The 27,218-nt window shown below is 44.3% G+C and overlaps 1 protein-coding gene across 1 annotated transcript in view; it reads left to right on the top strand.

The window, feature by feature from the left end:
* Positions 1-27,218, top strand: part of BARX2 (BARX homeobox 2) — a 41,703-nt gene continuing 14,485 nt past the window's right edge. Inside the window, exon 1 of the mRNA XM_033172409.1 lies at positions 1-657. Within this exon, the coding sequence (XP_033028300.1) occupies positions 468-657 (190 nt within the window). The 5' untranslated portion in view covers positions 1-467. The remainder of the gene's footprint in view (positions 658-27,218) is intronic.

Below are 27,218 nucleotides of genomic sequence, written 5' to 3'. Positions count from 1 at the left end.
TAACCCAAGGCCTTGGCGCCCTTCCAGCTGGAGAAGGGAGGGAAGCAGTCCTTAAAATAGCAAGCGCTGCCTGCCTGGGCGTCCCAGGCCCGAACAATGGGGCGCTGCGAAGGGGGTGGGGGTGCGCACTTGATTGACAGCCGGCTTGTCCTCCGAAGGCGCGGCGGCTTATATAGAGGCTGGAGGTGGGGAAGGCAGAGCTAGAGAGACAGAGACAAGCAGGGAGGGAGGCTGGGTGCGGGTGAGAGGGAGCCACAGAGCCAGGCGCAGCGGGAAGGCGGATCCCTGGATCTCCTGGCCAGGCGAACTCCTCTGGCCAGCCTCTTCTCTCTTTTTGGCTAAAGCTGCCAGCCTCCGCCTACCCCCCAGTTCCGGCCAAACTCCGCTCCCCTTCCCCGGCGCGGTTCGCTTTCCTCCGCCCTCCTCGCCGCGCTTTCCTCGGGGACTCCTCGCTCGGCGCTCCAGCCATGCACTGCCAAGCCGAAGCCCGGCTGGCTCCCCCGGGGCCGCTGAAAGCAGCCAGGCGGCGCTACAAGACTTTCATGATAGACGAGATCCTGTCCAAGGAGACGTGTGATTACTTCGAGAAGCTTTCGCTCTACTCCGTCTGCCCGGCGTCGCTCATCGTCCGGCCAAAACCCCTCCACTCCTGCTCCGGTAAGAACCGCTGCCGGGATTCGCCCTCCCCGCCTACTAAGGAGACCCTTTGCTTTGCCCTCTCCAGGCGAAGGAAGTGGTAGGAAAGTTTGTGGAAGAAGGAAAAGCCTTCTATGGGGAGCTTCACATTTATCACTCCTGTTGCCTTTGGGTTTTACACCATTTTTACAACATATAATCGGCATATTATAAATTATATTTATATGTATTTTTACATATAAATTACCTTTTTTTCTTTTAAAAAAAGTATTTAAAAGGAACAACAAACTATCAATACATGAAGTGATAGATATAACTATATGTTGTAAGCTGCCCCGTGATCTCGGAATGAACCAGTGGTATATAAAATTAATAAATAACAATAACTAAGAATTGAGATTGACCTCCCCGGTCCTTACCTGGGAGTAAGCCCCCTTGCATTCTATAGTTAGTATTGTGCTGGTGAGGACAGCACTGTGTACCAGGAAAGAAATAATTGGAAGCTACTTTGAGCAAAGCAAACCTCTTGGAAGGGTGGAATAAATAACACTTGGAATAAAAGAAAAGAAATTCATGTTCAAAGTCGGTGAAACCTGCTTTGATGTGTCTTGCTGGGGAGGAAAAAACAACATGTTGTGTCCACAACTTTTCCAAGCTTCAGCAACCCCCCACTCTTGAAAAATCAGTGCAACTGGTCAAATTGGAGTTAGGATAATTCCACCGGTTAGGGATTGGCAACTGGAGACCCCTGGGCTGAATCTGGCCCGCTATGAAAAAGTGCCAATCACTTCTGTGACCCAACAAGCTGTTGGTGACCCAGGTCTGTGGAGGACCAAGTGGCTGGTGGGCAGTGGGATTTCCCGGCGGTTCATAGTGGAAGATGAGGGTTGAGGCCTCATCACCTTCTCCTCTTCAAAGTTTCATAGAATCACAGAATTGTAGAGTTGGAAGGGATCCTGAGGATCATCTAGTCCAACCCCCTGCAATGCAGGAATGTGCAGCTGTCCCATACGGGGATCGAACCTGCAACCTTGGCATTATCAGCACAATGCTCTAACCCAGAGGTCAGCAAACTTTTTCAGCAGGGGGCCGGTCTACTGTCCCTCAGACCTTGTGGGGGGCCAGACTATATTTTGTGTGTGTGTGGGGGGGGAATGAATGAATTCCTATGCCCCACAAATAACCCAGAGATGCATTTTAAATAAAAGCACACATTCTACTCATGTAAAAACACGCTGATTCCCAGACCGTCTGTGGTTCGGATTGAGAAGGCGATTGGACCAGATCCAGCCCCTGGGCCTTAGTTTGCCTACCCATGCTCTAACCAACTGAGCCGTGTAGTCCCATAGAATTCTTACTGGACAAGGGTCACATGACAATCCAATTATTTTGGAGAAGGCAATTTCTGAGTGGGCAAACACTCAGTTGTTCCGGTTTGAGCTTCTGTCCTCAAAGCAGAGAGCTGCTCTGTTGACACCTCCTGCTCATTCCAGTGGTGCCCCTTGGGGGAAAAAGGGGTGGGGGGTTCGTGACAGTGTGTGGTGCCGCTGTCACCACCAACAGTAAGGGTCTAAATCTCCCGTTCTGCCTCCCCCTAGCACACAGCCACCCTCTAGGTTTAGCAATGTCAGAAACGGTGGTATTAATTTTGGGGGGCAGGTGGACTTTGAAAGCATGAAAAAGGAGAGCGAGAATCTGCTCCAGCGCTCATAGGAACATGCAGAGAGCTGCCTTAGACTGAGCCAGATCATTGCTCCATCTAGCTCAGTATTGTCTACACCAGGGGTGGCCAACTCCCAAGAGACTGTGATCTCACAGAGTTAAAAACTGGCAGTGATCTACCCCCTTTTGGGGGGTTCAGGTCAAAGTTATTGAGCTTTTTTAGGGAGGAGGGAAGCAAATCTACCTGTTGGACGTGCCTGGTCTACACTAACAGGCTCTTCAGTTTTTCAGGCAGGAATTTAACCCCCTCCCCCCGCAAAAGTCCTTCCTGGAAATGCCAGTGTTTGAGCCTGGTACCTTCTGCATCCGGAACAGGTGTTCTACTGGGGGGGGGGGGTTATTGCAAAGATGGGGGGTTAAAAAGTGGGAGAGAGGTGGATCTCTCCCCCCCCTTTCTTCATTTAAAGCTGAAAGGTGACGTGAGGTTGATTTTAAGCCACGCTGATTGTTGTGAATGTGGAAATGGAATGCTGGCTGTGATTCTGGATTAATTAGGAATAAAATGATGATGGTCTGGATGCCTGTGTATGTATATGTCAGATGGAGCTTTCCGTTTGAGCTGAAAAAGAGTGTAGATAAACTCTGATCTAGGAGGAGCTGATGAGTTTATCAGAAGAATCTAATGGTTTTGCTCTGGCGTAGGCAGGGGGTGTTTCTCTCCCTCCACTAAGCAGTTTCTTTTCTTGTTTTTAATCACTCTTTGGTAGAAACTGGATCTCTCCCCCTGCCAAACTCTTTATTTGTGTGTGATTTGGAGAAAAGGACTCTTGCTGGGTTGTATTGGACCAGAAAGGGGCTTACTTCCATTCTATGGGACTGCATATACTCCTCGCCTTCCAGCTGAAGTTCAAGCATTTCTTTCCACTTGCTTCTGCTTGCTTGGCAGATACGTTACTGGAGTAATGGCTGGAGTTAGATCAGGGTGACTTGAGTTCAAATTCTGGACCTTGTCTGGTAACCTTGGGCAAGTTGCTTTCTCTCATGCTAAATCTACCTTGCCTGTTTGTTGCAAGGATAAAATAAGTAACGCTCATCTGGAGCTCTGGAGGAAAGATGGGAAAGCATGTACGAGGTGAGGAGTCCCATTGTCCTCCATAGTGTAATCTAATTAAAAGACTATTGCTTCATTCTATTTCCTTGTTAGGAAACAGGCTCAGATGAGATGCCTGGCCCATTGACTTTCGGTAGAGAAGGTTCATTGCAAAGTGTCTGTACGTGTTCTGTTCTTGTGGTTTGGAGGCTTCCACTTACAATATCCTGTAAGTAGAATGGGCACTCCTTGGATTAAAAATTGCCCCATAGGAATTCATCAATTATCTGTGCAAGCAGTGAATGGTAGAATTGCACTTGCAGACGGTTCTGGGTTGACAATGGACATCAGAACCCAAATCCATGCTGGTGATGCATGATTATGAAAATGCTTCAGCCACTCAGGATTTGTGAATTATATGGATGAAATAAGGAACTGGAGAAGAGTTGATCAAAAATATTTCAGACCCTTTTTTCGGCACAAAATATAAATAGAAATATGCATTGAGGAGTTTAACTTGGTTGAGTCACCTGTGTCATTTTTTGATAAAGGGTTCTAGGAAGGAAGGAAGGAAGAGATTTTACTTGGAGCAAAACATACCTATCGCACAACCTTCAGCCATTCCTCTGTGACTCGCCTAGGGTTTCTGCTGAAGTTAAGCACAGTTGTACAAGGAACGTGTGATGTGAGATAAGCCGTTGCTCATTGGATTCTCCCATAGGTATTGGGCGCTTAGCTTCACCTGTGGCAATGTTCCATTTGATGAAATTTAATAGGCTGGTGTATTTTCTCCCAGGGTCATAGACTTCCCCTGCCTTGCTTGGGATAAAACAACTGGATTTTTTATTTAAAAAAATTAAAAATTAAAAAATCCTTCCAGTAGCACCTTAGAGACCAACTAAGTTTGTTCTTGGTATAAGCTTTCGTGTGCATGTACACTTCTTCAGATACCGAAAGCTCATACCAAGAACAAACTTAGTTGGTCTCTAAGGTGCTACTGGAAGGATTTTTTGATTTATTTTGTTTTGACTATGGCAGACCAACACGGCTACCTACCTGTAACTGGATTTTTAATGTCCAACAAATCATTTTTATAATAGTTAAAAGGAGGCGAGTCAGTGGGCAGCTTTATCACCGTTTCAGATTTGATAGTCATATTATGCTTTCTTTTCTTTCTTTATTTTACAACTGAAATAATTAAGAAATTCTCATTGAAATTCAATAACATAAGAAACAAGCACCCTCTAAGCTGCCATGCACATCTGTAGTGCCACAGCTATTATTAGTGGTATAAATGCAGAGAAACGGCACAATAATTGCAGTAGAAACCGTGGATCACTTCAACAACACCTGTCTGTGAAAGCAAAGAATGGGGTTATTTAGTTCAGTGGAATTAACTTTTGTTTTGTTTCAGGGGTACTATGTGATGGTATCTATTCTGGCTTTACTTTAAATCCATCTCTGTGTCCCTCCGTTTGGTGCCGACAGCCTCCTAGACTTCAGTCCTAGGGATACAAACAGAGAAGACTTAGGCTGTGTATAAACCACTGTGTACTCAGTATCCTGCATCTATCCCGTTGTTCCTTATGAAATACTGCATTTTGATGCACCCCCCCCCACCAGCTTCTGTCTGAATTGAGAAAAAGAAGGCTCTAGCTTTGTTTTAGGACAGTAATGTGTAAACAGCCTTAAATCATTCTGAACCCAGTGGGATGGACCTCCGAGTAATGAGTTTAGGGTTAGACTTCAGAATGTCTTTCCATGACATTCCCACCACTTGGGAATAACCAATTTCATTTGCCTGGATATTTGAACGTCTTTATATCTCAGTCTGGAGAAAAAGAGTGCATACTATAAGCAGATTGTGTCATTAATTAAATTGTTAGAAAAGTGCCCAGAGGCCGAATCTCCCCCTCCCCCCACTTTCCAGAGCAACCCATACTTGGAGATTATCTGGGGTATAGCATTATCTTGTCATTCCAATTTTCATATCAATTTCCTCTGAACTTTCCCTTTTACACAAGCAGCGAGCCAAGAATTTTGGATTAAATAGGTACTTATTAAAGACCTGAAGGCAAGATTTCCCCTTTACGGTTTTGGCTCAAGTTTTTTTTTTCCCCTATAGAAAAGCCCAGAGAGAAAGGGAATCGTTGCAAAAATAAAATCCGCCCCCCCCCTTTTGAAAAGAAAAGCTGCTGAAGTTACATTTCCAGGCAAAAATCCCAAATCAACTTGTGAAAGCATCCTTAGGCACCATCTTTAAATGAGCATTTCTTATCATGCGAAAGATTGTTCCATACAGAGACGATTAGAAGAAGGGGAATAATTTCCACCACTAGATTTAACTCTGTGTAAACTATCCTTCCCACAAACTTTCCACAGGAGCTTTATGAAACCAGATCCACGAAAACTATATCCATGCTTAATGCCATCACTTTCCCCTGGGGTTGAACTTAATTTGAAAAGATGCATTTTCATATTTTTAATTAGTTGCGTTGAGTACCATGAAACTCTTTTATGATCCCCCTGCCTTGGAGAGCAGCGTGGGGCCACCCTCTGTAGTTTTCCGAGTATGTAGTAAACTTTGGTGAGTCAGTGGCTGCTCACAGATGACTCTGTTACAAACATTTACACGCCTTATTTACCTGAATCCTAAATCTTTGCGTGTTTGAAAAGCAGTGAACCAGTAGTCTAGAAATTGTTCCAGTAGCCTCAGTTGTTTCCTGCAATTTGTTTGAACGCCATAGTATATAATTCTTTGAGCGGTGTTGGCTAAAATGTTAAGAATTTGGGTTGTTGGGTTTTTGTTTTTGTTTTTGCCAGGCAGGTTAAAACCCAAACCCAAACTCTACTATGATCAGTAGCAGTGTTATTATTTAGTTCTGTGCCACTAATGTGTATGCTAATTGGCACTTCACAGCATAAGCAAAAGAGAGGTCTCTGCGGCAAGGGGGCTGCAATTTAAAGGCCAAGAATGGTGGGGGAACCAGGGGAAGAGAAGTCCATCATTGCAGTGGAGAATAAAGGTGGGGAGAAGGTGATTTAAGATTTTGCTAAAAGGTGGATTTTACGGAAGACAGAAATGAACCCATATAGCTTTTCAGGATAGATTTCTAGGCACACACACACAAAAAAGGCAGTATCAATTTTTCTAAACCACAGTATGTCAAATTAGAAACTTCCCACAACTAAACTTGTCAGTGGATGCTTGATTCACACCACTGTTCATGGAAAGAGAAGATAAAAGATCCTTAAGCTGTTTTGCAGATGAGGCTGATATCTAGATATGGGTGATGTTAATAAGACTATTTGTAACTAGAGCTTAGTTGCTGATTTAAACCTTGGCTTGTTTCACTGCTTCCAGTGTTTTTGTAAGCAGGAGAAGAGTCCAAACAGCAGTGTAAAATCTAGTGCTGTGCAAGAATTATATAATTTAAAAAAATATTCCCATTTAAGAACAACGAGAAGAAAAAGAAAGCTGCATAATTTCCACAGCTCCGGCGTTTAAACTGCTTACTCGGATATCCTCCCGTCTCTGAAAGCTACAAGATGAAGGAAGACGGCACCGTGTAACTCTGCCCAGGCGTGACCGCCCTTAATTGAAACCGTGTAAAGTTTGCCCAGATATTACAGCAAAGGCTGCTTCTAAAATGCTTGGAATAATAATCTTCATAATTAATCACTTCACCTTTGCAGCTGTGCAGCATGGCAGACCTTTCTCACATCGGGAGTCAAATCTCCGAGTATTTGTGTTGGCCGGCATGGCGACCATCTCTCCTTTTCATCTTGGAGCCGCTTGGTTGGGAGGGTCAGAGACGTCTTCTTCAATCCTCTTGGTGATCCCACTGAGACTGGAATGAGATAAGATGTCTGCAGACTTAAGCCTAAGTAGCAGAGCAATCTAACACAAGCCCCTTTATGAAAGAGTAGAAATCTTAAAAGCCCTGGGATCCTGGACGGCCAATTCTCTCAATTCCAACTCGGATCTCGCACAGGAGATTGGTATGAACGCAAAGGCATTTCAACATTAACTTTAAACTGTGGTGTCTTGACCTTGATTTACACGAAGGCAGTGAAGTTCCTGGACCCATGGAATAGCAAAACATGTCAAAGCAAGCCTCAGCTGCATAGCAGAATATGAGAGGATGTCTCTTGCATTTCTAAAAGGGTCAGAAAACGAAGAAAAGAGGGGGTCTGGGTTGAAGTAATCCCACTGAATCTAATAATCTGAGAGTTGTTGTTGTTTTAAAAAAAACCATATTGTTATCAAATTATATGAGAAAAATGTCAGCACAGATTCTATGTATCTTTGGTTGTAATATGATTCAAAAACACTAGGAACAAACTCTAGAGGTCATTGGTCAGACCTCAGGGGTCAATCTCATGATGGATCCTATGGCCATTTCGCTTAATAATGCTAATAACCTTTCTTTGAAGCCTGCTTTCGAATCTCTTATTAGTGGCAAGAGTTGTTTTCCCTAGGCAGGGGAAATTTCCAAGAGTTACAGCCATGATAGAATCAAAGCCTTAGAAACTGCAGCAATGAACAAATGGACTGACAATGCTTCAGTTTTATTAGCAGACAGGTGGGGAGTTTGTTGTTTGTTTTTCGTACTTATTGGAACACACGTTGCAATTTCATTGTGCTGTATCTGGTTCAAATCGAACGACAATACTAAAAGAGGGAGAGTATGATCTCAAACTTCTTGAAATGGATCTGTTGTCTGGTGAAAACTGCTGTGTGTTTTGCAGAAATTCTTTTCACAGCCCTTGAAAAGAAGAGCCAGTGTGGTGTAGTGGTTAAGAGTGGTAGACTCATAATCTGGAGAACCGGGTTCGCGTCTCCGCTCCTCCACATGCAGCTGCTGGGTGACCTTGGTCTAGTCACACTTCTCTGAAGTCTCTCAGCCCCACTCACCTCACAGAGTGTTTGTTGTGGGGGAGGAAGGGAAAGGAGAATGTTAGCCGCTTTGAGACTCCTTCGGGTAGTAATAAAGCGGGATATCAAATCCAAACTCTTCTTCTCTTCTTGATCAGCAGCAGCAACATAAATAGTCTCCCAAGAGAGCAACCTTAGGCAGGTTTACCCTGAGCACTAAGTCCCATTGTGTCCATTGGGGCTGACTTTCAAGGGCGTGTGGCAGGAGTGGCAGTGGAGTAACTTCACCATCAGAGAGTAAACATCATTCTCTTACCCTGTGTGCAAAGAGTCCAAATGTTTCCAACACATCCTTTGCATAAGCACTTATGCCGTTTAGTAATTCTATTTAATGGTGTGGTAGTCTTTAGATGATAATGTGTATCCTTCAAGATGTGGTTAGCCAGCCAGCCTTGCATTTTTTTGGGGGGGGGGGGTCCTCTAGCACATTTTGTGGAATGGGGCCTTGGGCACTTGTCCTCAAAGTCTTGCCCTTATATGTACCAAATGTGCCACAACCTGGTGTGAAGTGGGCGTTTGTGGTCATGGCTGGTAGCACTCTAGCATCTGGAGAAGGGGAAGGGCCATAGCTCAGTGGTCTGCATGCAGAAGGTCTCAGCAGCATCTCCAGGCAGGACTGGGAGGGAGCCTGGTCTGAAATCCTGCAGAGCTACTGCCTGTCAGCAGAGACAATATTGAGCTAGATGGAACAAAGGTCTGGCTTGGTATAAGGCTGCTTTCATTCGTTTTAGACCAAAACATCTGGAGGGCACCAGGTTCACTAGCTTGTGATGGCAAAATCCATGGATTCATGGCCTTCAGATCAATCAAATTTATTCACCCTGATTGCCTGTGGTTTAGGACTGGGTGCGAGTTCGATTGATCAAAACAGCTGCTCCTATGACATGTGAAGCAACAGGTTAGGAGAGAGAGAAATTTTAATAAGTAATCAGAACACGATTGCAAAACCTTGGAGAAACACAAAGGCCCTGTCTATTGACTATTGGCTAAGGAAGGCCTGGGACACTATGGTATTGTATTGTATCGAATCATAACTTATAATTATGAAGAGGAAGAACTCAGGCAACGCAGATCTTTCAAAATAACTGGTTGCCATTTATCTTGTATTGAAGTCAGAAGAACACTGATGGGATGGTTATTAGGGATATCTGAAGTATGAGATGATCTGTTTTGGTTTTGTGAATATAATTAAGCAACACAATGAAGTTGCCCAAAGGGAGCCCCATAGCTATTCTGAATGTTGTCGTACTCCATCTCCCAGCAGCTCCAGCCATCATGGCCAATAAGCAGGGATGATGGAAACTGCACACCAGTCACATCTGGGGGACCACAGGTTCCTCATCTCTGCTCTAGATCCCCACTTGGCCACCCTGTGTGCTTGCTCAGAATAAGCAAGCAAGCAAATTGTTGGTGTAATGATCAGTTGCCTTAGAGCTGTGACCGTCTGCAGAATCTAAGTAACAGGACCATCAGACTTACCACTATCTACCTTGCTGTTGGCTGCAAATGTCTATGCTTTCCTAGATCTGGATAACAAGGTGCATCTTCATGGAATCACTGCATTTGGCAGAAGTCTGGAATCTTATGTATATTCAGCTTGGCCTTGCTTCCGAGTGAGCGCCCCATAGAATCAGTTGCTAAGTTGGTCAGGTTCAGTCCTGCAGGTAGAAGGCTCATTTTTATGCCTCTAATTTAAAGAGACCCAGGGGCAGTCAACATGGTTAATGTTCTGTGTATCAGGTGGGAGACTGCAGAAAGCTAGAAAAGGTTCTTAGGTTGTACAATAACAGCACAAGTGCTGATTTTTCTGAGCCTCACCCAGGCTTGTCACCTCTGGGGCAAATGCAGAAGAGGAAGCAGATTTATGGTGCATTATAAAAAACCACCCAGTTGCTATATGGTTGACCCCGCAAGCACCATGTGGGATTCCATGTGGACAAGGTCAACGGAGTCCCAACGTGGTAGATCTGGCTGGGGTTTAAATTTGATCTGGGACGCTCTTCAGAATCCGGGTGGAAACCGTTTCTGCTGGGAAATATTTAGCCGGACCCCTTTCCCCTTTTAATTGAACGGATACTGTTACGGCATTCCTGAGGGACTGTGCGGAACTGTGGGAAAGGAGGGAGAGAGGAATGGATACAGTGTGCTTGTCTCAGAGTGTTGAGGAGCCTGAGATCCCCTTCCACCTAGAGCTTATTATTATCTGAAGCATAACAGCTGTATTAATCCTGTTAAATAAAGCAAACACAATGTTGTGGCTAATACCTTTTATCAGGCTCATTTACACCTGAGTCCAGCGAGGTCGCATCCTGTCAGTCATGCATTCAGCCAGGGTTGGGTGGCCGAATACAGAGACATTTGCTCTCCATCATGTGCCTGGTAACGAACAGCTAGAAGGACAAATCGGATTTCTCTTTGCAACTTTGGCAGATGCAATAATATCAGCTCAATCATACAGACAAAATTCCAAAAGGTTCCGTACAATAAAATCACTCTGCAAAATATGCATCTAACAATTGAAATACTGCTGTATAACATTCACGGATCCTCACTGTGTGTTGAAGGACCTGGCTACTATCTCCATCATATCCCCATCCAGGTTAAACATCTGAAATGCTGCCTTACATTCAAGCAGATGTAATATATTGACGTAATTGGAACAGATGAAACTGAGCACCCACGAGCATTCTCAGGCATATTTTGACCCACTTCAATTCAGGTGTGGGGATTCATAGGATCATAGAGGAAGGGACCCAAAGGGTAATCTAATCCAGCCCCCTGCAATCACAGCTGAAGAATCCCCAACAAATGGCCATCCAACCTCTGTTTGAAAACCTCATTGGATGTCCATATGAGAGGGGGGAGACTCAGCTTATGATGTGATGCCATCATGCTGCCTCTCCTTCACCCAACTGATTGCCACACACGGGAAGAAGAAGTTCCCAGTGGGATGATTGCAAACCATATGGATTATGATACCCCAGGCATTAAGGGGAGAGAAGCCAAAGGAGACACGAGGCCACCATTTTCCTTGACAGCCCTGCGTCATTTGTCATTCCACCCTAAGTTGCTGTTCATCTGCAAAATAAGAGGCAGGTTCTACCCATGCCATACATTTAATGCACGTTTAAATTGACTTGGCTTTCCTCAGAGAATTCTGGATCTCCTCAGTAGCTGCTCCCAGGTTTGGAACTTCCTCCCTAGAGAAGCTAGGCTGGCTCCCTCCTTCTGCCGGCAGGTGAAGACTCTCATTCCATCAGGCCTTTGGGAAACAATAGGTGGAGGTTTTTTGTTTTTTAATACAGTCATACCTCATGTTACGCACGCTGTGGGATACATACGTTTGGGATATGCACCGCGGCGACCCGGCAATAATGGAACGGGTTACTTCTGGGTTCGCAGCGTTGTGCATGTGCAGAAGCGTGCGGTGACGTCACACACATGCGCAGACGCGACACTTCATGATACGGACGTCGCAGGTTACGAACGGGGGTCTGGAACGGATCCCGTTCGTAACCAGAGGTGCCACTGTAGTTCTGTGCTTTCTCATGACCTGAATTTTAATAGATTTCTTTCTCATGTGGTTTTAATTCTATTAAATTACTTTTAAACGATTACCTTTTGCATTTCTTAATCTTTTTGTATTTTATCTGCATTGTTTTAAATTTTTGTAAGCCGCCTTGAGTCCCAGCCTGGGGAAAGGCGGGGTATTATTATTATTATTATTATTATTATTATTATTATTAATATGTATCATTTTCCTCCTCCACATAGGGAATTCCTGTCACCCTTAGTGAACTCCATTTCTTGGATTCTTTAGGGGAAGTTTTAAATGTGCTCTGAACATGCAGCGTGGTTGTGACCCCAGGCAGAGGAGCACATGAAGAAATTTCTGCTTTGCAACAGGAAGGCCACAGCAGTCTCCCAAAACGCCATGATCCTTAAAGCCAATAGTCTTGCCATCCAGGCATGGACTGGGTGTGATATTCTGTTTCTAAAACCTGAGGGAACTGCACGGTTTTTCCTTGCTGTCTGCTCTTACAAATGCAACGGAGCAGCTTCTGCGGTTCAGCTCTCTGTTGTACACCCTGTCCTATTTTCCACTCCTGTTCCTGGTTTTCTGGTGCTAAATTTAGTACCTTAATAAGTATGCACAAGTCTCAGTGCAGTGACCCTGAATAGATAACTCCCCAAAGTTGCCTGAATGGGTGTTTTGCATCTCGTCCCCTCCCTGCAATTGTCCCGTCTTCCTCCTCCGCCTTTTATCAGGGCTTATAATCTTCTCCAGTTTTGTTGCTAATCTGATCTTGCACATGCCTGCCTATTATTTACCGATCTTCACAAAGGTAAAAGACTCATCAGTTATGAGGATTATGGGCTTTCAGCACAAAGGAATCAAGAGAAGGATAAAAATGTATACAGCTGCGGTTTAGGATGATTAAGCATTGTGTGGGAGCCATGCAACCATTTCCTTATTTATACTGTGGCAGGGGAACAAGCACAGATTTATTTTATTTCAATTAAATGTCATATGACCTCAAGGTGGTTTACAAAAATAACAAAACAATAAAAAAATTCAGTAAACAACAACAACAACACTTTAAAACAACCCTTTAAAATGTTCAGCAAAATAACAATAAGCTAAAAACCAGATTGAAACACATGTCTGGATAAAAATGTTTAAAGCAGACACCAAAAGAGAGTGTAGTGAAGATTCCTGCCTGATGTCAAGAGGCAGGGAGTTCCAAAGTTGTTGCACTTTAAAAAATTGATTTCTTACAGGTTTGGAGTGAGTGCTGAGTGGCATCTGTAACCGTTGCCAGTTCCACTGATCAGAACTGTTGAGTGGGCTCATACAGAGTAAGGGAATCTCGCAAGCAGATGTTAAGTGTGACTAGATTCTTCCCTTTCAGAAAACACTACGACAATTGTAGTGAAAGAAAAGCCGTAGGAGTGAGTCATTTAAAAGTCTGTTTTAAAAGGTGCTGATAACTTGGTGCTGTAAGATCCCATCCCATCCAGTACTGTATTAGAAATAATTTCCCCACCCTCAGATCCTAAATGAAATTACAACCAAATCCTGTCGTATGCTTGTTTACTTGGAAATCCCACATAGCTCACCTGGACTTCCTTTTTTATTATTATTAAAGATTTTCTTGATTTTCAAAAGTGCGTGCAATGTCTCTCTTGTATTTTTTCCATGTAACATTTTTACAAATCAGATTTGGTTGTTGAGACATTAGGGAGGGAAGGGGTAAAGGAGGTGGGTGGGATGGGTGACGGTGGGGTGACGATGTTTCTGTTTTCCTTGATATATGTAGGGTTTGGTGTCAGCGTTGATTGTGTAGGTTCTCTGTTGTTCACTTGTGTTTCTTTGGCGATGAGAGAGGTCGGGATTGGCGTAGGGTGTGATTGTTCATTTGTGGTTGGCTGTGGTGATCTTTGGTTTCCTGTGTGAGTGGGGTGGGTGGGTGTTTTAGATCAGGTCAGCCATATTGATTTGTATGCTGTCGGTAGATTTTCGTCATTGTCTTGTTGGGCTGTGTGTGTGTGATGGAGGGGAACCATACCGGCGTGAAGGTGTCTTCTTCTGTTTGTCCCCGTGTCACTTCTTTAGCAAAGGTGAGGAATGATGCTGGGATGCCGAGATCTGTTAATTTCACTTTCTCTGTTCCTCATTTTCCCACTCTCGAGGTCACTTTGACACATGCCTGCATCGGGTTGTTGATGATTATTTCTTAAACATCCCCCCTCTTGAAAGTTTGCCAGCATTTCTTTCCTGTCGTTTCTTTGGTGAGGGGTGCTCCCAGAAGGTCATTAGTTTGGGGTGGGATTGAATCACACGCGAGCAAACTCAGTGATAGCTGATTGTGCAACAAACCTGCTTCCCCAAAAGATCGCACGTCTTGCGATAAGGAAAATGTGCTTGAATGTGTGGGCTTATACATGCTTGACACATCACCTAAACATGTCAGAATGAATGTTCAATAAGTAGTCAACATTGTCTAATCTCCCAGCAAACAAACTTATTCAATGAGAGATTTATCTTGTCTAAGGCAATCAGTGGGAATTGGGAGTGTTTAGTGGGGATCACGCCTATAGGCCTTTAAAAAAAATCTGTACTGTACTCTTTATTCCTTTTTGCTAAAGGTGGTACTGTACCACTTGGGGCATAAAAGCTGCTGGTTCAGGAGAAGGGTCCATGAAAGACGTTCCCCCTAATATTCCTCTAGTTACACAATTAAGGACATATAACCAGTTGGGACAGAATTTGCAGGTGTATCCCGATTTAATAAGGTGCATACCTTATTAAAAATAACGTGGTTGCGATGGAATTATCAGATGCATGTCTAGAAGTTACCGTAACATCACCCATGTTAGTATTCTTTCTCTCTCTCTCTCTCTCTCTCTCTCTCTCTCTCTCTCTCTCTCTCTCTCTCTGTGTGTGTGTGTGTGTGTTGTGATTAATGTGGCCAGTTTGTACTGATTTTTTTAATTAAAAAAAAAGCTTTCAAATAAGGGTGCCTGCAGACCCCTCAGTATTTTGTTGGAGAGATTCAAGGGCATACAGGAAATTTAGGTTTGTGCAGTTAAAACGAAGGGATGGTTACTGGGAAGACGTCTAAACACCCCGCAAGCAAATAGGGATGGATGCATTTTGTTGTATATCCTGCAAATAAATTAGAATACATGCACAGCAAAGACCGGATACAATCTAATCTCCACTAAAGCTTTGTGCAAGTAAATCAGAGTGGATGCTCAATAATCTTAGGCTTCATTTTTTTTTTTTTGCTTGCTAACAATCTCCTTCAATGTTTTATTGGTGTTTTAGATTATTAAAGGGGAGGCTGTACAATATCCATAGAAACGAACTGTGTTTACATTCTGGGTATGCCAGCATTGCAAGTTATGCTCAGAATACTGTGGAAGAGGTCTTTGAGGAAGGGTGTTTGGTTAACGAACCTGCTAAACTCTCTTGAAATGTTCCACAACTCAGTACATGGGTGGCTGTGTCGTCTATGGATTTTCATTAAAATCATTACAAAACGTTTAAAGTGCCAAGATCCCATGTAGCACCTGGAGAGGAGTAACCAGTTTTTGCATCATGTGGCAGAGTTTGGATATGGGCTGTGTGGTTATACAGTCTAGAGGAACCAGTGTGTGAGAGCGAGGGAGAGCAATTGTGTGTCTACAATGACCCATTCTTAGCTTGGTATGTCAAGCGTTTGTTTTGAATTCATCTTTATAGGGTCTTCATCTGAAGTGCAGGAGCTGTCTGTAGGAGGCATGTGAAGTCCACAGTAAGAATGTTCATAATTTGTATCGGGGAAGGGTCACAGCTCAGTGGTAGGGCACCTGTTTTGCATGCATAATGAAAATTTTCCATCGTGAAATTGTTACTGCCCAAAGCCTGAATTTCAGGTGCTTTTTGAGTGCCGGCATAACCAGATGCTGATGTATCATTAAATACTGAAGGGCACTCAACGTCAGGTATCAAAACTGTCAAATAGCAATTACCGCAGCTTGCCAGCTCCCAAATATTGATTACCACTACATGGCAACAGTCAAGCAATATTGTTACTGAATGTGGGAAAAGAACACCAGCTGCCCTCAACAGTCAGATATCAAAATTGCAGTATTAATAGATGTACAAGTAATTATGTGTCTGTTCCTCTGGTGTCTTAATTCCCACCTTCCCCCTCCAATACTTACTAAGCGATGGCTTATTTCATGTAAAACTTTTGAACTTGTGAAATTGACCAAGAATTAGGAAAAACCCGTTTTGCTGTACCTATTGCATCCTTGGAGCAATAGGAGAGACAAGGAGGCGTGTGGGGGGGGGGGGATTAAGAAAAGGGCCTCTGTGTTATAAGTGCTTCCAAATCCTCTGTTTGAAAACCTGTAATAAAGAAGGTTGTGCTTATGATTAATGAGAGCATTTGACATGTGCACATAGGATGATGTAATCAATCGGTGTAGAAACCATTTCTATTTCGGTAACTCATCAGGGCAGTCCTAGAAATGACATGCCGTTGTCTCCACAAGCTGTTTAGCTCCCGATTAAATGATTTAGCTGAAGAGGATCTGCACAGGGGCTGAAGCAACTGCAAACCCTTTTGTTCAAGCACCCGTAAAGTACATAATCAATATGTGGAGGCAGGCGGGAAGGAGCACCAGTCTGTTCCCTCGTTTCAAAAGCACAGAATGGGGAACGAGACTTTGAAAAACTCAAAATACTAGACCCCCCCCCCAAAAAAAACAACAACTCCTGCCTCTTTGTGGTCATGAGAGCTCTATTCAGTTTCAGACATTCTTATGACACAGCAACACATTCATGAAGACACAGCTGGAATCACAGTTGCAAGTCATGCACCATCACTATATTATTATTGTTGTTGTTGTTGTTGTTGTTGTTGTTGTATTATTTTTTCATCTATGAATCACTTTTCATGAGGCGTCCCAAAGCAGTTTACAATATAATAAAAACAAATATAAAACAGTTGCATATATAAAAAGTTAGTGCAATTCAATTGCATATGTAGAGGCAATTCTTCTTCTTCTTCTTCTTCTTCTTCTTCTTCTTCTTCTTCTTCTTCTTCTTCTTCTTCTTCTACTACTACTACTACAACAGTATAAACCACCCAGGAGAAAGATCTCCATTGAGAAGGCTTGTTGAAATGGGAACATCTCCAGCAGGCACTGATGTTCCTTTGCATGCTACATTGATGCTCCTTGCAACATGGATGCTTGACTTCCATTGCATTCTCTCAGGAAAGCCCATGTCTACATGCAGAAAGAGGAATCTAATGCACGGGTTTCAGAGGCAGGGTTTGCTGCTGCGCTTCTCAGTCCCCTTCTCCACACACACTTATCACAGCGCTTTAAAGGATGTCTGCTTTTCATGAGCGTTAAAAACCCAAGATCACATTGTTGCTTGAGGTAGGCAAGTCCCCCCCACCCCACCCCTCCACACACAGACACACACGTACAAGCACACAAACACACACCCCTTGTTCCATGCACCGGAGCCAATTGGTCTAGTTAGCTGTTGACTCTTGCTTCAGCACTGGCGGCGGGACAGCATTCTCCACCACACCTGAGGGCAGCAGGCGAGTTAGAGCCGCAGGGCAGGACAGGTATCCCACAGCCCTGCCCTTCAACCCCTCGCTGCTGTCGCCCAACGCAGCACCTGCCATCTGAGGCAGTTGCCTCACCCTGCCTAATGGTAGAGCACACCCCGGAAAGGATAAACACAGCTGGGAGGGCAGGTGATTCCAAAAAGTAAAAAAAAACAAGCAAATCTATACTTGGTCAAAGCAGTGTATATCATATTGCTTCTATATTGTATGGTGTGTGTTTTTCTATCTTATATCCTTTATTGAAAAATAAAAAAGTTCAAAATTGCAAGTGTACAGAGTAAGATAAGACACAAAAAAGAAGAAGAAACAAGAATTAGCACTTATGTAGAAAACAAATCCGAAAAAAGTTGGGTGCATTACAAAAAGGGGTGGGTCTTGTTATTGTCCTTAAGCAGACCTTAATCTAATACGATATTTATAATTTATAATTCGATGAATTTCTTCTATATCGTATGTTTATGTTGCGAACTGCCCTGAGATCTGTGGCTAAAGGGCAGTATTCACATTTAATAAGTGATATATAATGACGTTATTCAGTTGCCCTCACTGAAGATGTTCCCAGGGAAGGCCAACGAGATACTGATGGGGTGGTGGGGTCTTCCATTGCTTCAGCCGATGTTAAGTGGTGCATGGAGCAGATTCATCACCGCAACCAAGAATGAGCAAGGAGTCCATGCAGTCAATGAATGGGGACTAGCAGCCTACAGGATAACAAGGCCCTCTTGTTCATTATTGCCTTGCATCTGAGACATTAGGGTTGCCATATTTCAAAAAAGTAAAAACCAGGACACCCCAAACGTTGAGCTTTTTTAAAAAGAAGACTGCCTTGTCATGTCCCGTCCTGTTCCCCCCTCCCCCCGGACATCAATTCCTCCTTTGTAAACCCGGTAATGTCCAGGAAAATCTGGACCCATGGCAGCCTCAGAGAAATGCTTTTTAAAATATATTTAAAGGGTGGCAGATGGGCTATCCTCAGACCAATCTCTTGTGATGCCCATGTGCAGGAAGCGCTGCTGCCTTTGTTTTGTACGCAGGGGGCAGCTTGCTAAGCAAGGAACTTTAGTTACCCTGATCCACAAATCATTTAAAATGGATCTTGACCCCGTGAAAATGCCATGCTTCCATGTCAGCTCTCCCTTGCCTTAGCTGGCCAGGTGGAGCTGCTTGTCTTTGAGCAAAGTTCTTTCTTCTCTCTGGCTCAGAAGAAATTTACTAATTATTTCTTTTTTGCATTGCTAGCCCATCTTTTCCTCCAAGGAGCTCAAGTTGACTCACGTGGGTCTCCCCACGCCTCATTTAATCCCCATGACAACCCTGAGAGATGGGTTAGGCTGAGAGGCAGGGACTGTCCCCCCCCCCCACTGAGCTGTTTTATGGCCGAGTGGGAGATTTGAACCTTGGTCTCTCCCAGGTCCTAGTCTGACTCCCTAACCACTGCACCACAGTGGGTGGAACTGCCTCTCCTCTATTGCAACAAATACCTTGGTGATGATTTACCTAGCCCACTTCTATCGTATCTTTTGGATCAAGGATATATATAAGATATAATCATTAGGATTGTCAGCCAGCAGAAGACTTATTACAGTGTGATTCTGTGCATGCCTACTTACAAGTAAACACCACCGAGCTCACTGGGAATGACTCTAAGCCATGTTGAAGGGCTGTAGGCATGTATCAGTTATTCAGTTGGCTGCCATCATGGCATACCCTCCAACATTTCTCCAATGAAAATTGGGACTTCCTGTTCCATTATAATTATAATAATAATTATTTATACCTGCCCATGTAACTGGGTTGCCCCAGCCACTCTGAGTGGCTTCCAACATATATAAAACCATAATAAAACATTTAAAAAAACTTCCCTATACAGGGCTGCCTTCTGATGTCTTCTAAAGGTTGTATAGTTATTTATCTCCTTATCTTGGAGGGGTCGCATAACTCCATACCCTCCAACATTTCTCCTAAGGAACAGCAGGATGTTCTGGGATCAAATCAGAAACCGGGACGGCTTCTGTAAATCTGGGACTGTCCCTGGAAAATAGGGGCACTTGGAGGAGCTGTCATAGCCATCCCTACTCAAAAGTAAGTGCCATTGGATTCAATTATTAACGCAGCTCAGCTAAGGCCAATATAGACTTCTAAACAGGTGGCAATAGATAAGGACCAAGTGGGCCGAGAAAGCATAGGAGAGCATTGGGGTTATTACAGTTAAACCCTGGCATCAGGTCAAGGGCCACTTAGCTCCTGGAAATGATGACCCTTCGAGCAAGGCCTATTAGATGTATTGACTACCAGCGCCTGGGATGCTCACCTCACCTGGATTGCTCCGCCATTGACGTAGAGTTTTAAAGGCCAACAGCAACGCCTGCCAACAAGATTTTAGCTGGCAAATGACATAAGTACTACCCCTGACCAGATTGGGCCTGATCTCCACCCTTACCTCTGGATATACAAACTCAATAAATAAATAAAATAGGGAGGTGTGCATGGGAAGTGTCCAGCCAAACCTGAAATGAAAGCAGAGTATTGACTCCTGACACGGGAAGGAGGAATATATTTCCTGGAATAACACCTTCTCTAGGGCTTGCTGGCTGGCATTTCTGAATCTTCCCCCACTCAGAAAGGCATGGAAGGCTGCTGCCTCTGTGGCTGAGTCATTCCGTGCCCTAGATCTCTTGAGGACTTTATATTATTTTAGCAGGTGGAAGAGCCAGAAATTGTCCGCTATGCACTGGGCCATTCCGAAACCAGTCTGGTGCCTGACTGGGGAGATTCAAACATCCAATGCCCACCCCTGTTAACCCAGAACACCCTCTTTGGCCATGATTCTTATTTATTTACTATAAGTTTCTATTATTCCATTTTATAGTCCTCTTAATGCAAAAAAGGCTTCTAAGTGTGTTACAGTAATAACAAAAACAAACACGAATGGCACAAAGAATAAAATATAAACATCCGTGGAAAATAGGTGAGGTTCCAACAAGGAATGGCTTTTGAGAATGATGGAATATGCTGAACTGGCAAGAGAAACAGCAAATATTAGGGACCAAAATGACAGACAGATTCATTCAGGACTGGAGGCCTTTTACTGAGTATTTAAAGAAATACTGTAGCAAGATGAAAACACCAGCAAGTCTTTAAATATGAGCCACAGCGTTAATTGTTAAGACAAACGGGTTTAAATGGATGTATTGAATAGTGAAATACGCAGCATTCAAAGGTAAATATGGAAACCATGGAAGGGGAGGACGGAAACGCAATGGATAAAATAATTTGCGGTCTATGTTAAAATTTGTAAAGTTTTTATTGTGAAAAATCAATAAATAAGATTATTATACGCACACGCACAATCCATAGTTAAAATAGTAACAAAACAGCTCTGTTAAAGCAGTGATTAAAACAAGAGACTCGGGTCTTCAAAAGCTAGGCAGGGCAAGGTATCTTCCCAAGGGCCAATTCCCTCCTGGGCAACCTTCCGAGGGCCATATGCCAGTGGTGGGTGTGTCCAGAGGCAAAAGTAGGAGGAGCAACACATGCAAATTGTACCTTCGCACAGCAGGCTAGGTTCTGCACTCGCTCACACACCCTTCCCGACCCTCCATTCAAGGAAACAAGAGTTGCGATCAGAGTTCAAGGACGTATCCTGTCTTGGCAAAACTGGTTGGGGTGTGAAGCTAAACCAGCGAGGGGGGTATGGTCTGGGGAGAGTACTGGGGGCCAGATTTAGGGGCTTAGAGGGCCGCATTGTCATACTTGCCTTAAGCTACAGATGAATCAAGCTAAAAGTCAACTGGTTAATCAAGCCAAAAATTACCGACTCTAATTTAAGTCCCACTGCGAGGGGGGCGGTAGGATAAGTGCCGAAGCGAGAGGCAAACAGTTTGGCAGGAGGTCAGTCTCTCCAACTTGTGGCTTAGTTTGGAGTAGGGTGTGTGCCCGTTTGATGCCAACTCCGGGTCCCTGTCCCGGCTGCCTTGGCAAGCTCAGCAGTTAGCAATGCCTTTTATTTTATTGGGGTGGTGTGTGTACTGTTCCCTCCTCATTACCCAGCCATGAGAGATTTGACTGAGCTAATTGACAAAAACAAAGGTTTGGCCGGCCGGCCAAAATTCCATCATGTGTCATTATGTATCCTTCTAAATTGCATTGTTTGTGCAGCTGTTCTGCAAAACGGGCCACCGGGTTTATTTTTGTCCCCCAGAGCTGGGTGCAGAGGGAAGAGAAGGGTCTTCTTCCTATTGTGGCAGGTCTGAGATCAAAGAATTAAAATAACGCAGCTCGGGACATTCAAGGGTGCTTCGAGGCGGGGAATCGATTTGCATTGGGCTGTGGAGATATCGCCAGCAAATCATGGGCAACAAGTTCTCTTTACTTAGTGGGTTTGCCCCGGAAAGGGTGGATCTTAATTAAATGGGGGGTGGGAATACTTGCTGACATTTTGATGGAAACCTTGCAGTGGGTAGGGTAGCATTTTTAGGCTCCTGAACTTCCTAAGTGAACTAATTTAATGTCTGACTTTTCGAGGCTTTTAACTGTGGCTCTCATGGACAAGCTGGTTAATGTCCCAACAAAACTGGAAATCTCAGCACCTCCAGAGTTTCCTTACTATGCTTGGAAAGCTTGTGTTTGAATGCTTTCTAATTCTAGATTCCTTAAAAAACACAAAACCGTTTCAAATCAAATGTAAGAGAAAAGAACATGGGTGGGGGAAAGCGTAATTTGCAACGAATTGTCTTAATGCTCCCATCTGCACTGTACAGCTAAAGCACAATAATAGAATCACAGAGTTGGAAAGGACCACGAGGGTCCTCTAGTCTAACGCCCTGCAGTGCAGGAATCTTTTGCCCAACGTGGGGCTCAAACCCATGACCCTGAGATTAAGAGTCTCGTGCTCTACCAAATGAGCTGTCCCAGGACTGGGCCATGGCTTCACCAGAGAATCCTGGGAAGTGTAGTTTGTTAAAGGTGCTGAGAGTTGTTGGAAGACCTCCTTATTCCAAGTTGCAGAGTTACAATGTCCAGAGTTCCCTGGGAGGAGGGATTGGATAGTAAACTGCTCTCCTGCTTACCGTATGTTCTTTTTAGTCTTTAAACTGGACCTGGACTGGACAGTCCTTCAAGCAGAGAACTGTCCTCTGTAAAGTAGGACACATGGCCACTATATTTAACAGTTTGTTTTTAGTTCTTCCTTCATACCCCATTTTCTTTCTTTTATAGTACTTCGGGAACGTATCTCATCTGCTTTGCACGCAGAAGGTCCCAAGTTCAATCCCTGACATTTTTGTATGCAATCGTTACACAATTTTGCAAAGCATTTCCCCCCTAATGCAATGCATTTTGCTTGATGTTGTCACTAATACAGGCGTTGTGATGCTTTGCCCCAGTCTGTGCAGTTTTGCACACCTTGCTTTGCTGGAGAACTGCATTGCAAAATTCAGAGAAGTGTGACTGCCGAAGGATGGTTGTTTCAGTCCACTTTTTTTAAAAAAAGTGTGAATTGAGCAGGTTTGCCTTCAGCTGTGAACTGAATCAGTCTTCTCCCCCCCCCCTCTCCCCATCCATGCCTGCTTCCTGCATGGCATTTTACTCCTCTGAGAAAGTGTATCTCCTTGTAAGACAAATGCATTTCCTGAAAGTCGGAGATCTCAGAGGGACAGCAGTTCTTGGTTTGCAAATAATTAATTTCACTCTCCATCCTTCTGTGTCACTCATCAAATGGTTTTTACACGTTGGAAGCAGGAAAGAGGCAGTGGCATTTGCAGCGAACGTTTTCTTGGCACCGGCCACAAGGGTGGGCTTGTGAAACCTGAAGCGCCCTTTGTGTAAGCTCTGAGTCAGCCGCCCGGAATTCATGTTTGCTTATGGATGTTGCGATAATTAACAGAGCAGGAAGCCAATGGCTGATTGATTGATTTATATTTAGGTGTGCATTCACACAAACACACAGCGTTAATAATGTGCCTCTTGGAATGCAGAGGTGGGTTGGAGAGTCTGATCTCACACATGTTTACTTGGAAATTCATTAAGTGTGCATAGAATTTGAACTCGTAGCCAGTTCCTCATTTTTTCCTGGATAGTTTGTGGAGTTGCTACTGAGAAGCTCATCGACAGAACATCTGCTTTTGTGCAGAAGGTCCCAGGTTCAATGCCCGGCATCTCTGCATAGGGCTGTTAGACTCTTACCCCAAACCCTAGAGAGCTGCTGCCGGTCTGAGTAGAGAATACTGAGCTAGATGGGAGGATGGTGTGATTGTGTGATAACGAGGCTTCCTGGGTTCCTATTTAACATCTCGAAATTGAATCCAGGTACTAACCTACCTGCCTTTGCTGTTGATGGATCCAGTTTGCTTGTCACCAAAGCTGGTGCGGGTCTAATGGATGAGGCACATTAAGTCAGCTGAGCATTGCAACAAGGGTGCAGTCCTGGAGGGCTGCAATGAGCCTTTGGACCTGAGGTTGCCCAGGTGCGATTTGTGCAGGATGAGTCCCTGACCAGGACTGATGCACGAATCCTACATGTTGTGGGTGGAGTTTGGATGGGGACTTGTTAAACCGGGGTTATAAATTGCTTTTGCATAAAGGATTATGGGCAGGTCTCCAGGGTTGCCTTTATTAAACCCTTTTGCATTTCCAAAGCTTGCAGGTCCTCACATATTTTTTGGAGCTAATTAGTTACTGTCAGGGCATTTATCTTGAAGTTGTAAACAGCAGTGCGGAGAAGTGTCATCATCATAAAGTGTTAATTATCCCCCTGATTAGTTTTTACTCAAACTTCCCAGGGCCTTCGGGCATGGGAGCTTTGAATTCAGTCAAATTTATTAGTTACTGTGATTATGTCTGAATTATACTGCAGCGTTGAGAGGTGGCTAATAAGAGAGGGCTCCGATACTACTCATCGCAGAGGAACCAAGCAGAGGGAGAAAGTTTTAGATTAATGAGAATCATGGAATTTGAAGAACAGGGAACATAGAGGGCGATTCTATTTCATCCTTTAGCCGAAAAGGCTCTCCAAGCTGCTTACAAAAGAGTTGCAATCCAAAAAGACATGCAGGGGGAAAGGATGGAAGGAAAGGAAGAAAAAGCAAGCTCAATCTCAGGCTGTGCTACTCATTTTGGCACTTGCTGAAAGCATCTTTGTTTAAACAAGTCTACCCAGATGTTTAGAAAGCTGATGAAAGTTTTAATCTGTTTTTTCCCCTCGTCTATTGTTATTTTAATTTTTCAAAGGCTTTACATTATGATTGTTAATTTTTCTTAGTGATAGCTTTATTGTTTTGTCTTTTTTGTAAACAGATTTCAGGTTCGTTTGTGTGTGTGTGTTTTTTACGGTCAAACAGCTTATAAATTTTGTGGAGTAAATAAAATTAATAAGTTCTTAGTTACAGTTCTCACAATGCAGTTAGGAGGAGGAGGAGGAGCTCCTCCTCACCGATGCCTGTGGAGGTTTTCTGTCGATAAAAAGAAAGCATTCTCCACACTGAACAGATCTAAGAGCAGATCCTGGTGACAATTTGTAGGCCAGAAGAACAGGGAAACTCTTGCCATGCACTTCCTCCCTTGGGTAGCTGACTTAGAAGCCACAGTGACCAGAAGTTCAGTTCCATATCTAGAAGCTGAAAATGCACCCTGGAGGAAAAAAAATGCACTCAGAACTGGCTCCTCCCACCCTTAATTGTTAGCACTCCATCAATTATTCTGATTTTTTTTTTTTTTTAAAGGGGGCTCTATAATTGTCAAGTGAAATTGTGATAATTCGGACAGCTTAGCTGAAAGTGCAAAGGAGTGACCCAAAATAGTTTCTGCCCTGTCCACTGATTTGGAAGTTCCTCTTCCAAGGATGGGCGCAAAGGCACCTTCTGGGGCAAGTCTGGGTCATTTGTTCAGCTTGTCCACAGGCTCAGTTTGTCACAGACTAGGAGATAGTTGCTGCACCTCCATTATCCCACCAAGAATGACTGGAGGTGCAGCAACCCCCCATCCCACTATGCATTGGTTGTGGTCAGGATTCTATCCCGCCTCTCTGATGCCATGCTTGTTCCCCCCCCCCAGTAAGAGCCTGTCAAAGTCAAGAGGATAATGGAACCAGAATCATAGAGTTGGAAGGCATCACAAGAGTCATCCAGTCCAACCAATGCAGGACTCACAGAGTAGCCATTTGGGTTGTCCCCCCCCTCCAAAAAAAGCACTGTTTTGGGCACGGCAGCCAAAAACGCATGTCTTGGAGTGCTGCGCAAGATTGTGACCCCAAGATGCTTTTTTTTCAGGGGGGAAATCACACCGCAAAATTGTGTGAGATCGCGACTACACCTCCTTCTCACGCACATCCCACTCTCCCCAGGCCACACCCCTCACCAGCTCTGCTTCATCAGGGGCCTGGAAGCTAAGCCTGATGAGGAACGGTTGAAGGAGCTGAGTATGTTTAGCCCTGAAAAGAGGGGACTGAGAGGAGATATGATAGCCCTCTTCAAATACCTTAAGGGCTGTCACGTGGAGGAGGGGGCAAGCTTGTTTTCTCCTGCTCCTGGCTTCAAGTTACAAGAAAGGAGATTCTGACTGAACATTCAGAAAAAAACTTTCTGACAGTAAGAGCCCTTTGACAGTGAAACAGATTCCCTCAGGAAATGGTAGACTCTCCTTCCTTGGAGGTTTTTAAGCAGAGGTTGGATGGCCATCTGCCATGGATGCTTTTGCTGAGATTCCTGCATTACAGGGGGTTGGACTAGAAGACCCTCAGGTCCCTTCCAACTCTTAGATTCTATTATTCTATCCCTTTCTTGAGTGTTTTCCCCTGGCTGGAATGTCTGCTTGAGCTCTGGATGGAGATGGCTGTGCGTGGATGTGTGCATGCAGAAACTATGCTACTGTACCAAGGTAATTGATGCATTTGTTGCCCTGCCCACTTTTGCCATGTGGCCCCCATAACATTACCCTGAAGGGTATGTGGCCCTCGGACTGCACAAGCTTCCCTATCCTTAATCAAAATCTATTTTCTCCCCACAAATCCCTTCCTTTATCAGTTCCTTCCTTGGTCTAGTTGGGGACCCAGGAATGCGCATGTGCCAAAGGTAGCAGCAGCAGCAGGATGTGTTCCAAATGGTCAGTGGCAGTCAGTTCCACAGGTCTTTGCTCTCCAGCACTGCCATAGGCTAAGCCAGAAGCAGACGGAGCTCTCTGCAGTTTCCCCCACTGTTTTGACGCTCCCCAGCCGGCAGATTTACAGTTCTCCTGTCTCAAGTTCATTCATTTTCTCCTCTTATTTACGTTTGTGCACCACACGGTGTTTTCAGCAAAGATCACATTTCTGCCTCCGAGCGGAGCCCGGCATGCCAAGAAGGAGCTGATCCATAAATCTTTCCTTCCTTCCCGCTTTCGTTCCATTAAGAGATTTAGCTGAGGTTTCAGAGGGAGGTGTGTGTGTGTTTTTTTTGTCTTTGTTTTTGCCTGGGAGGAAAAAGTGTCCTGCCATTGCGGGTGTTCAGACAGCGCAATTAATTAAAGCTTCATTTTCCTGCTCGTCTCTGTCTCCTCATTATAACATCTGCCGTGTGGATCCATGTCGCAGGGATCGGGCAGGCGTGGAGAAAAAGGGATTCCTTTGAGGCATTGGATCTTAATTGAAACTTTTGAAATGGGATCTTGTTTGAAGGCCGCGTACAGATAATTGTGTCACGTCCAGCGGGCTTGAGGAGTTCAGTCAAAGCTTCCCAACAGATGTTTTTGGCTGACTTTAGCCTTGTGTGATGGGAAGCAT

The sequence above is a fragment of the Lacerta agilis genome, chromosome 15 (genome assembly GCF_009819535.1).
Source record: "Lacerta agilis isolate rLacAgi1 chromosome 15, rLacAgi1.pri, whole genome shotgun sequence".
Lineage (NCBI taxonomy): Eukaryota > Metazoa > Chordata > Lepidosauria > Squamata > Lacertidae > Lacerta > Lacerta agilis.
This window is presented reverse-complemented; position numbering and strand designations above follow the sequence as displayed.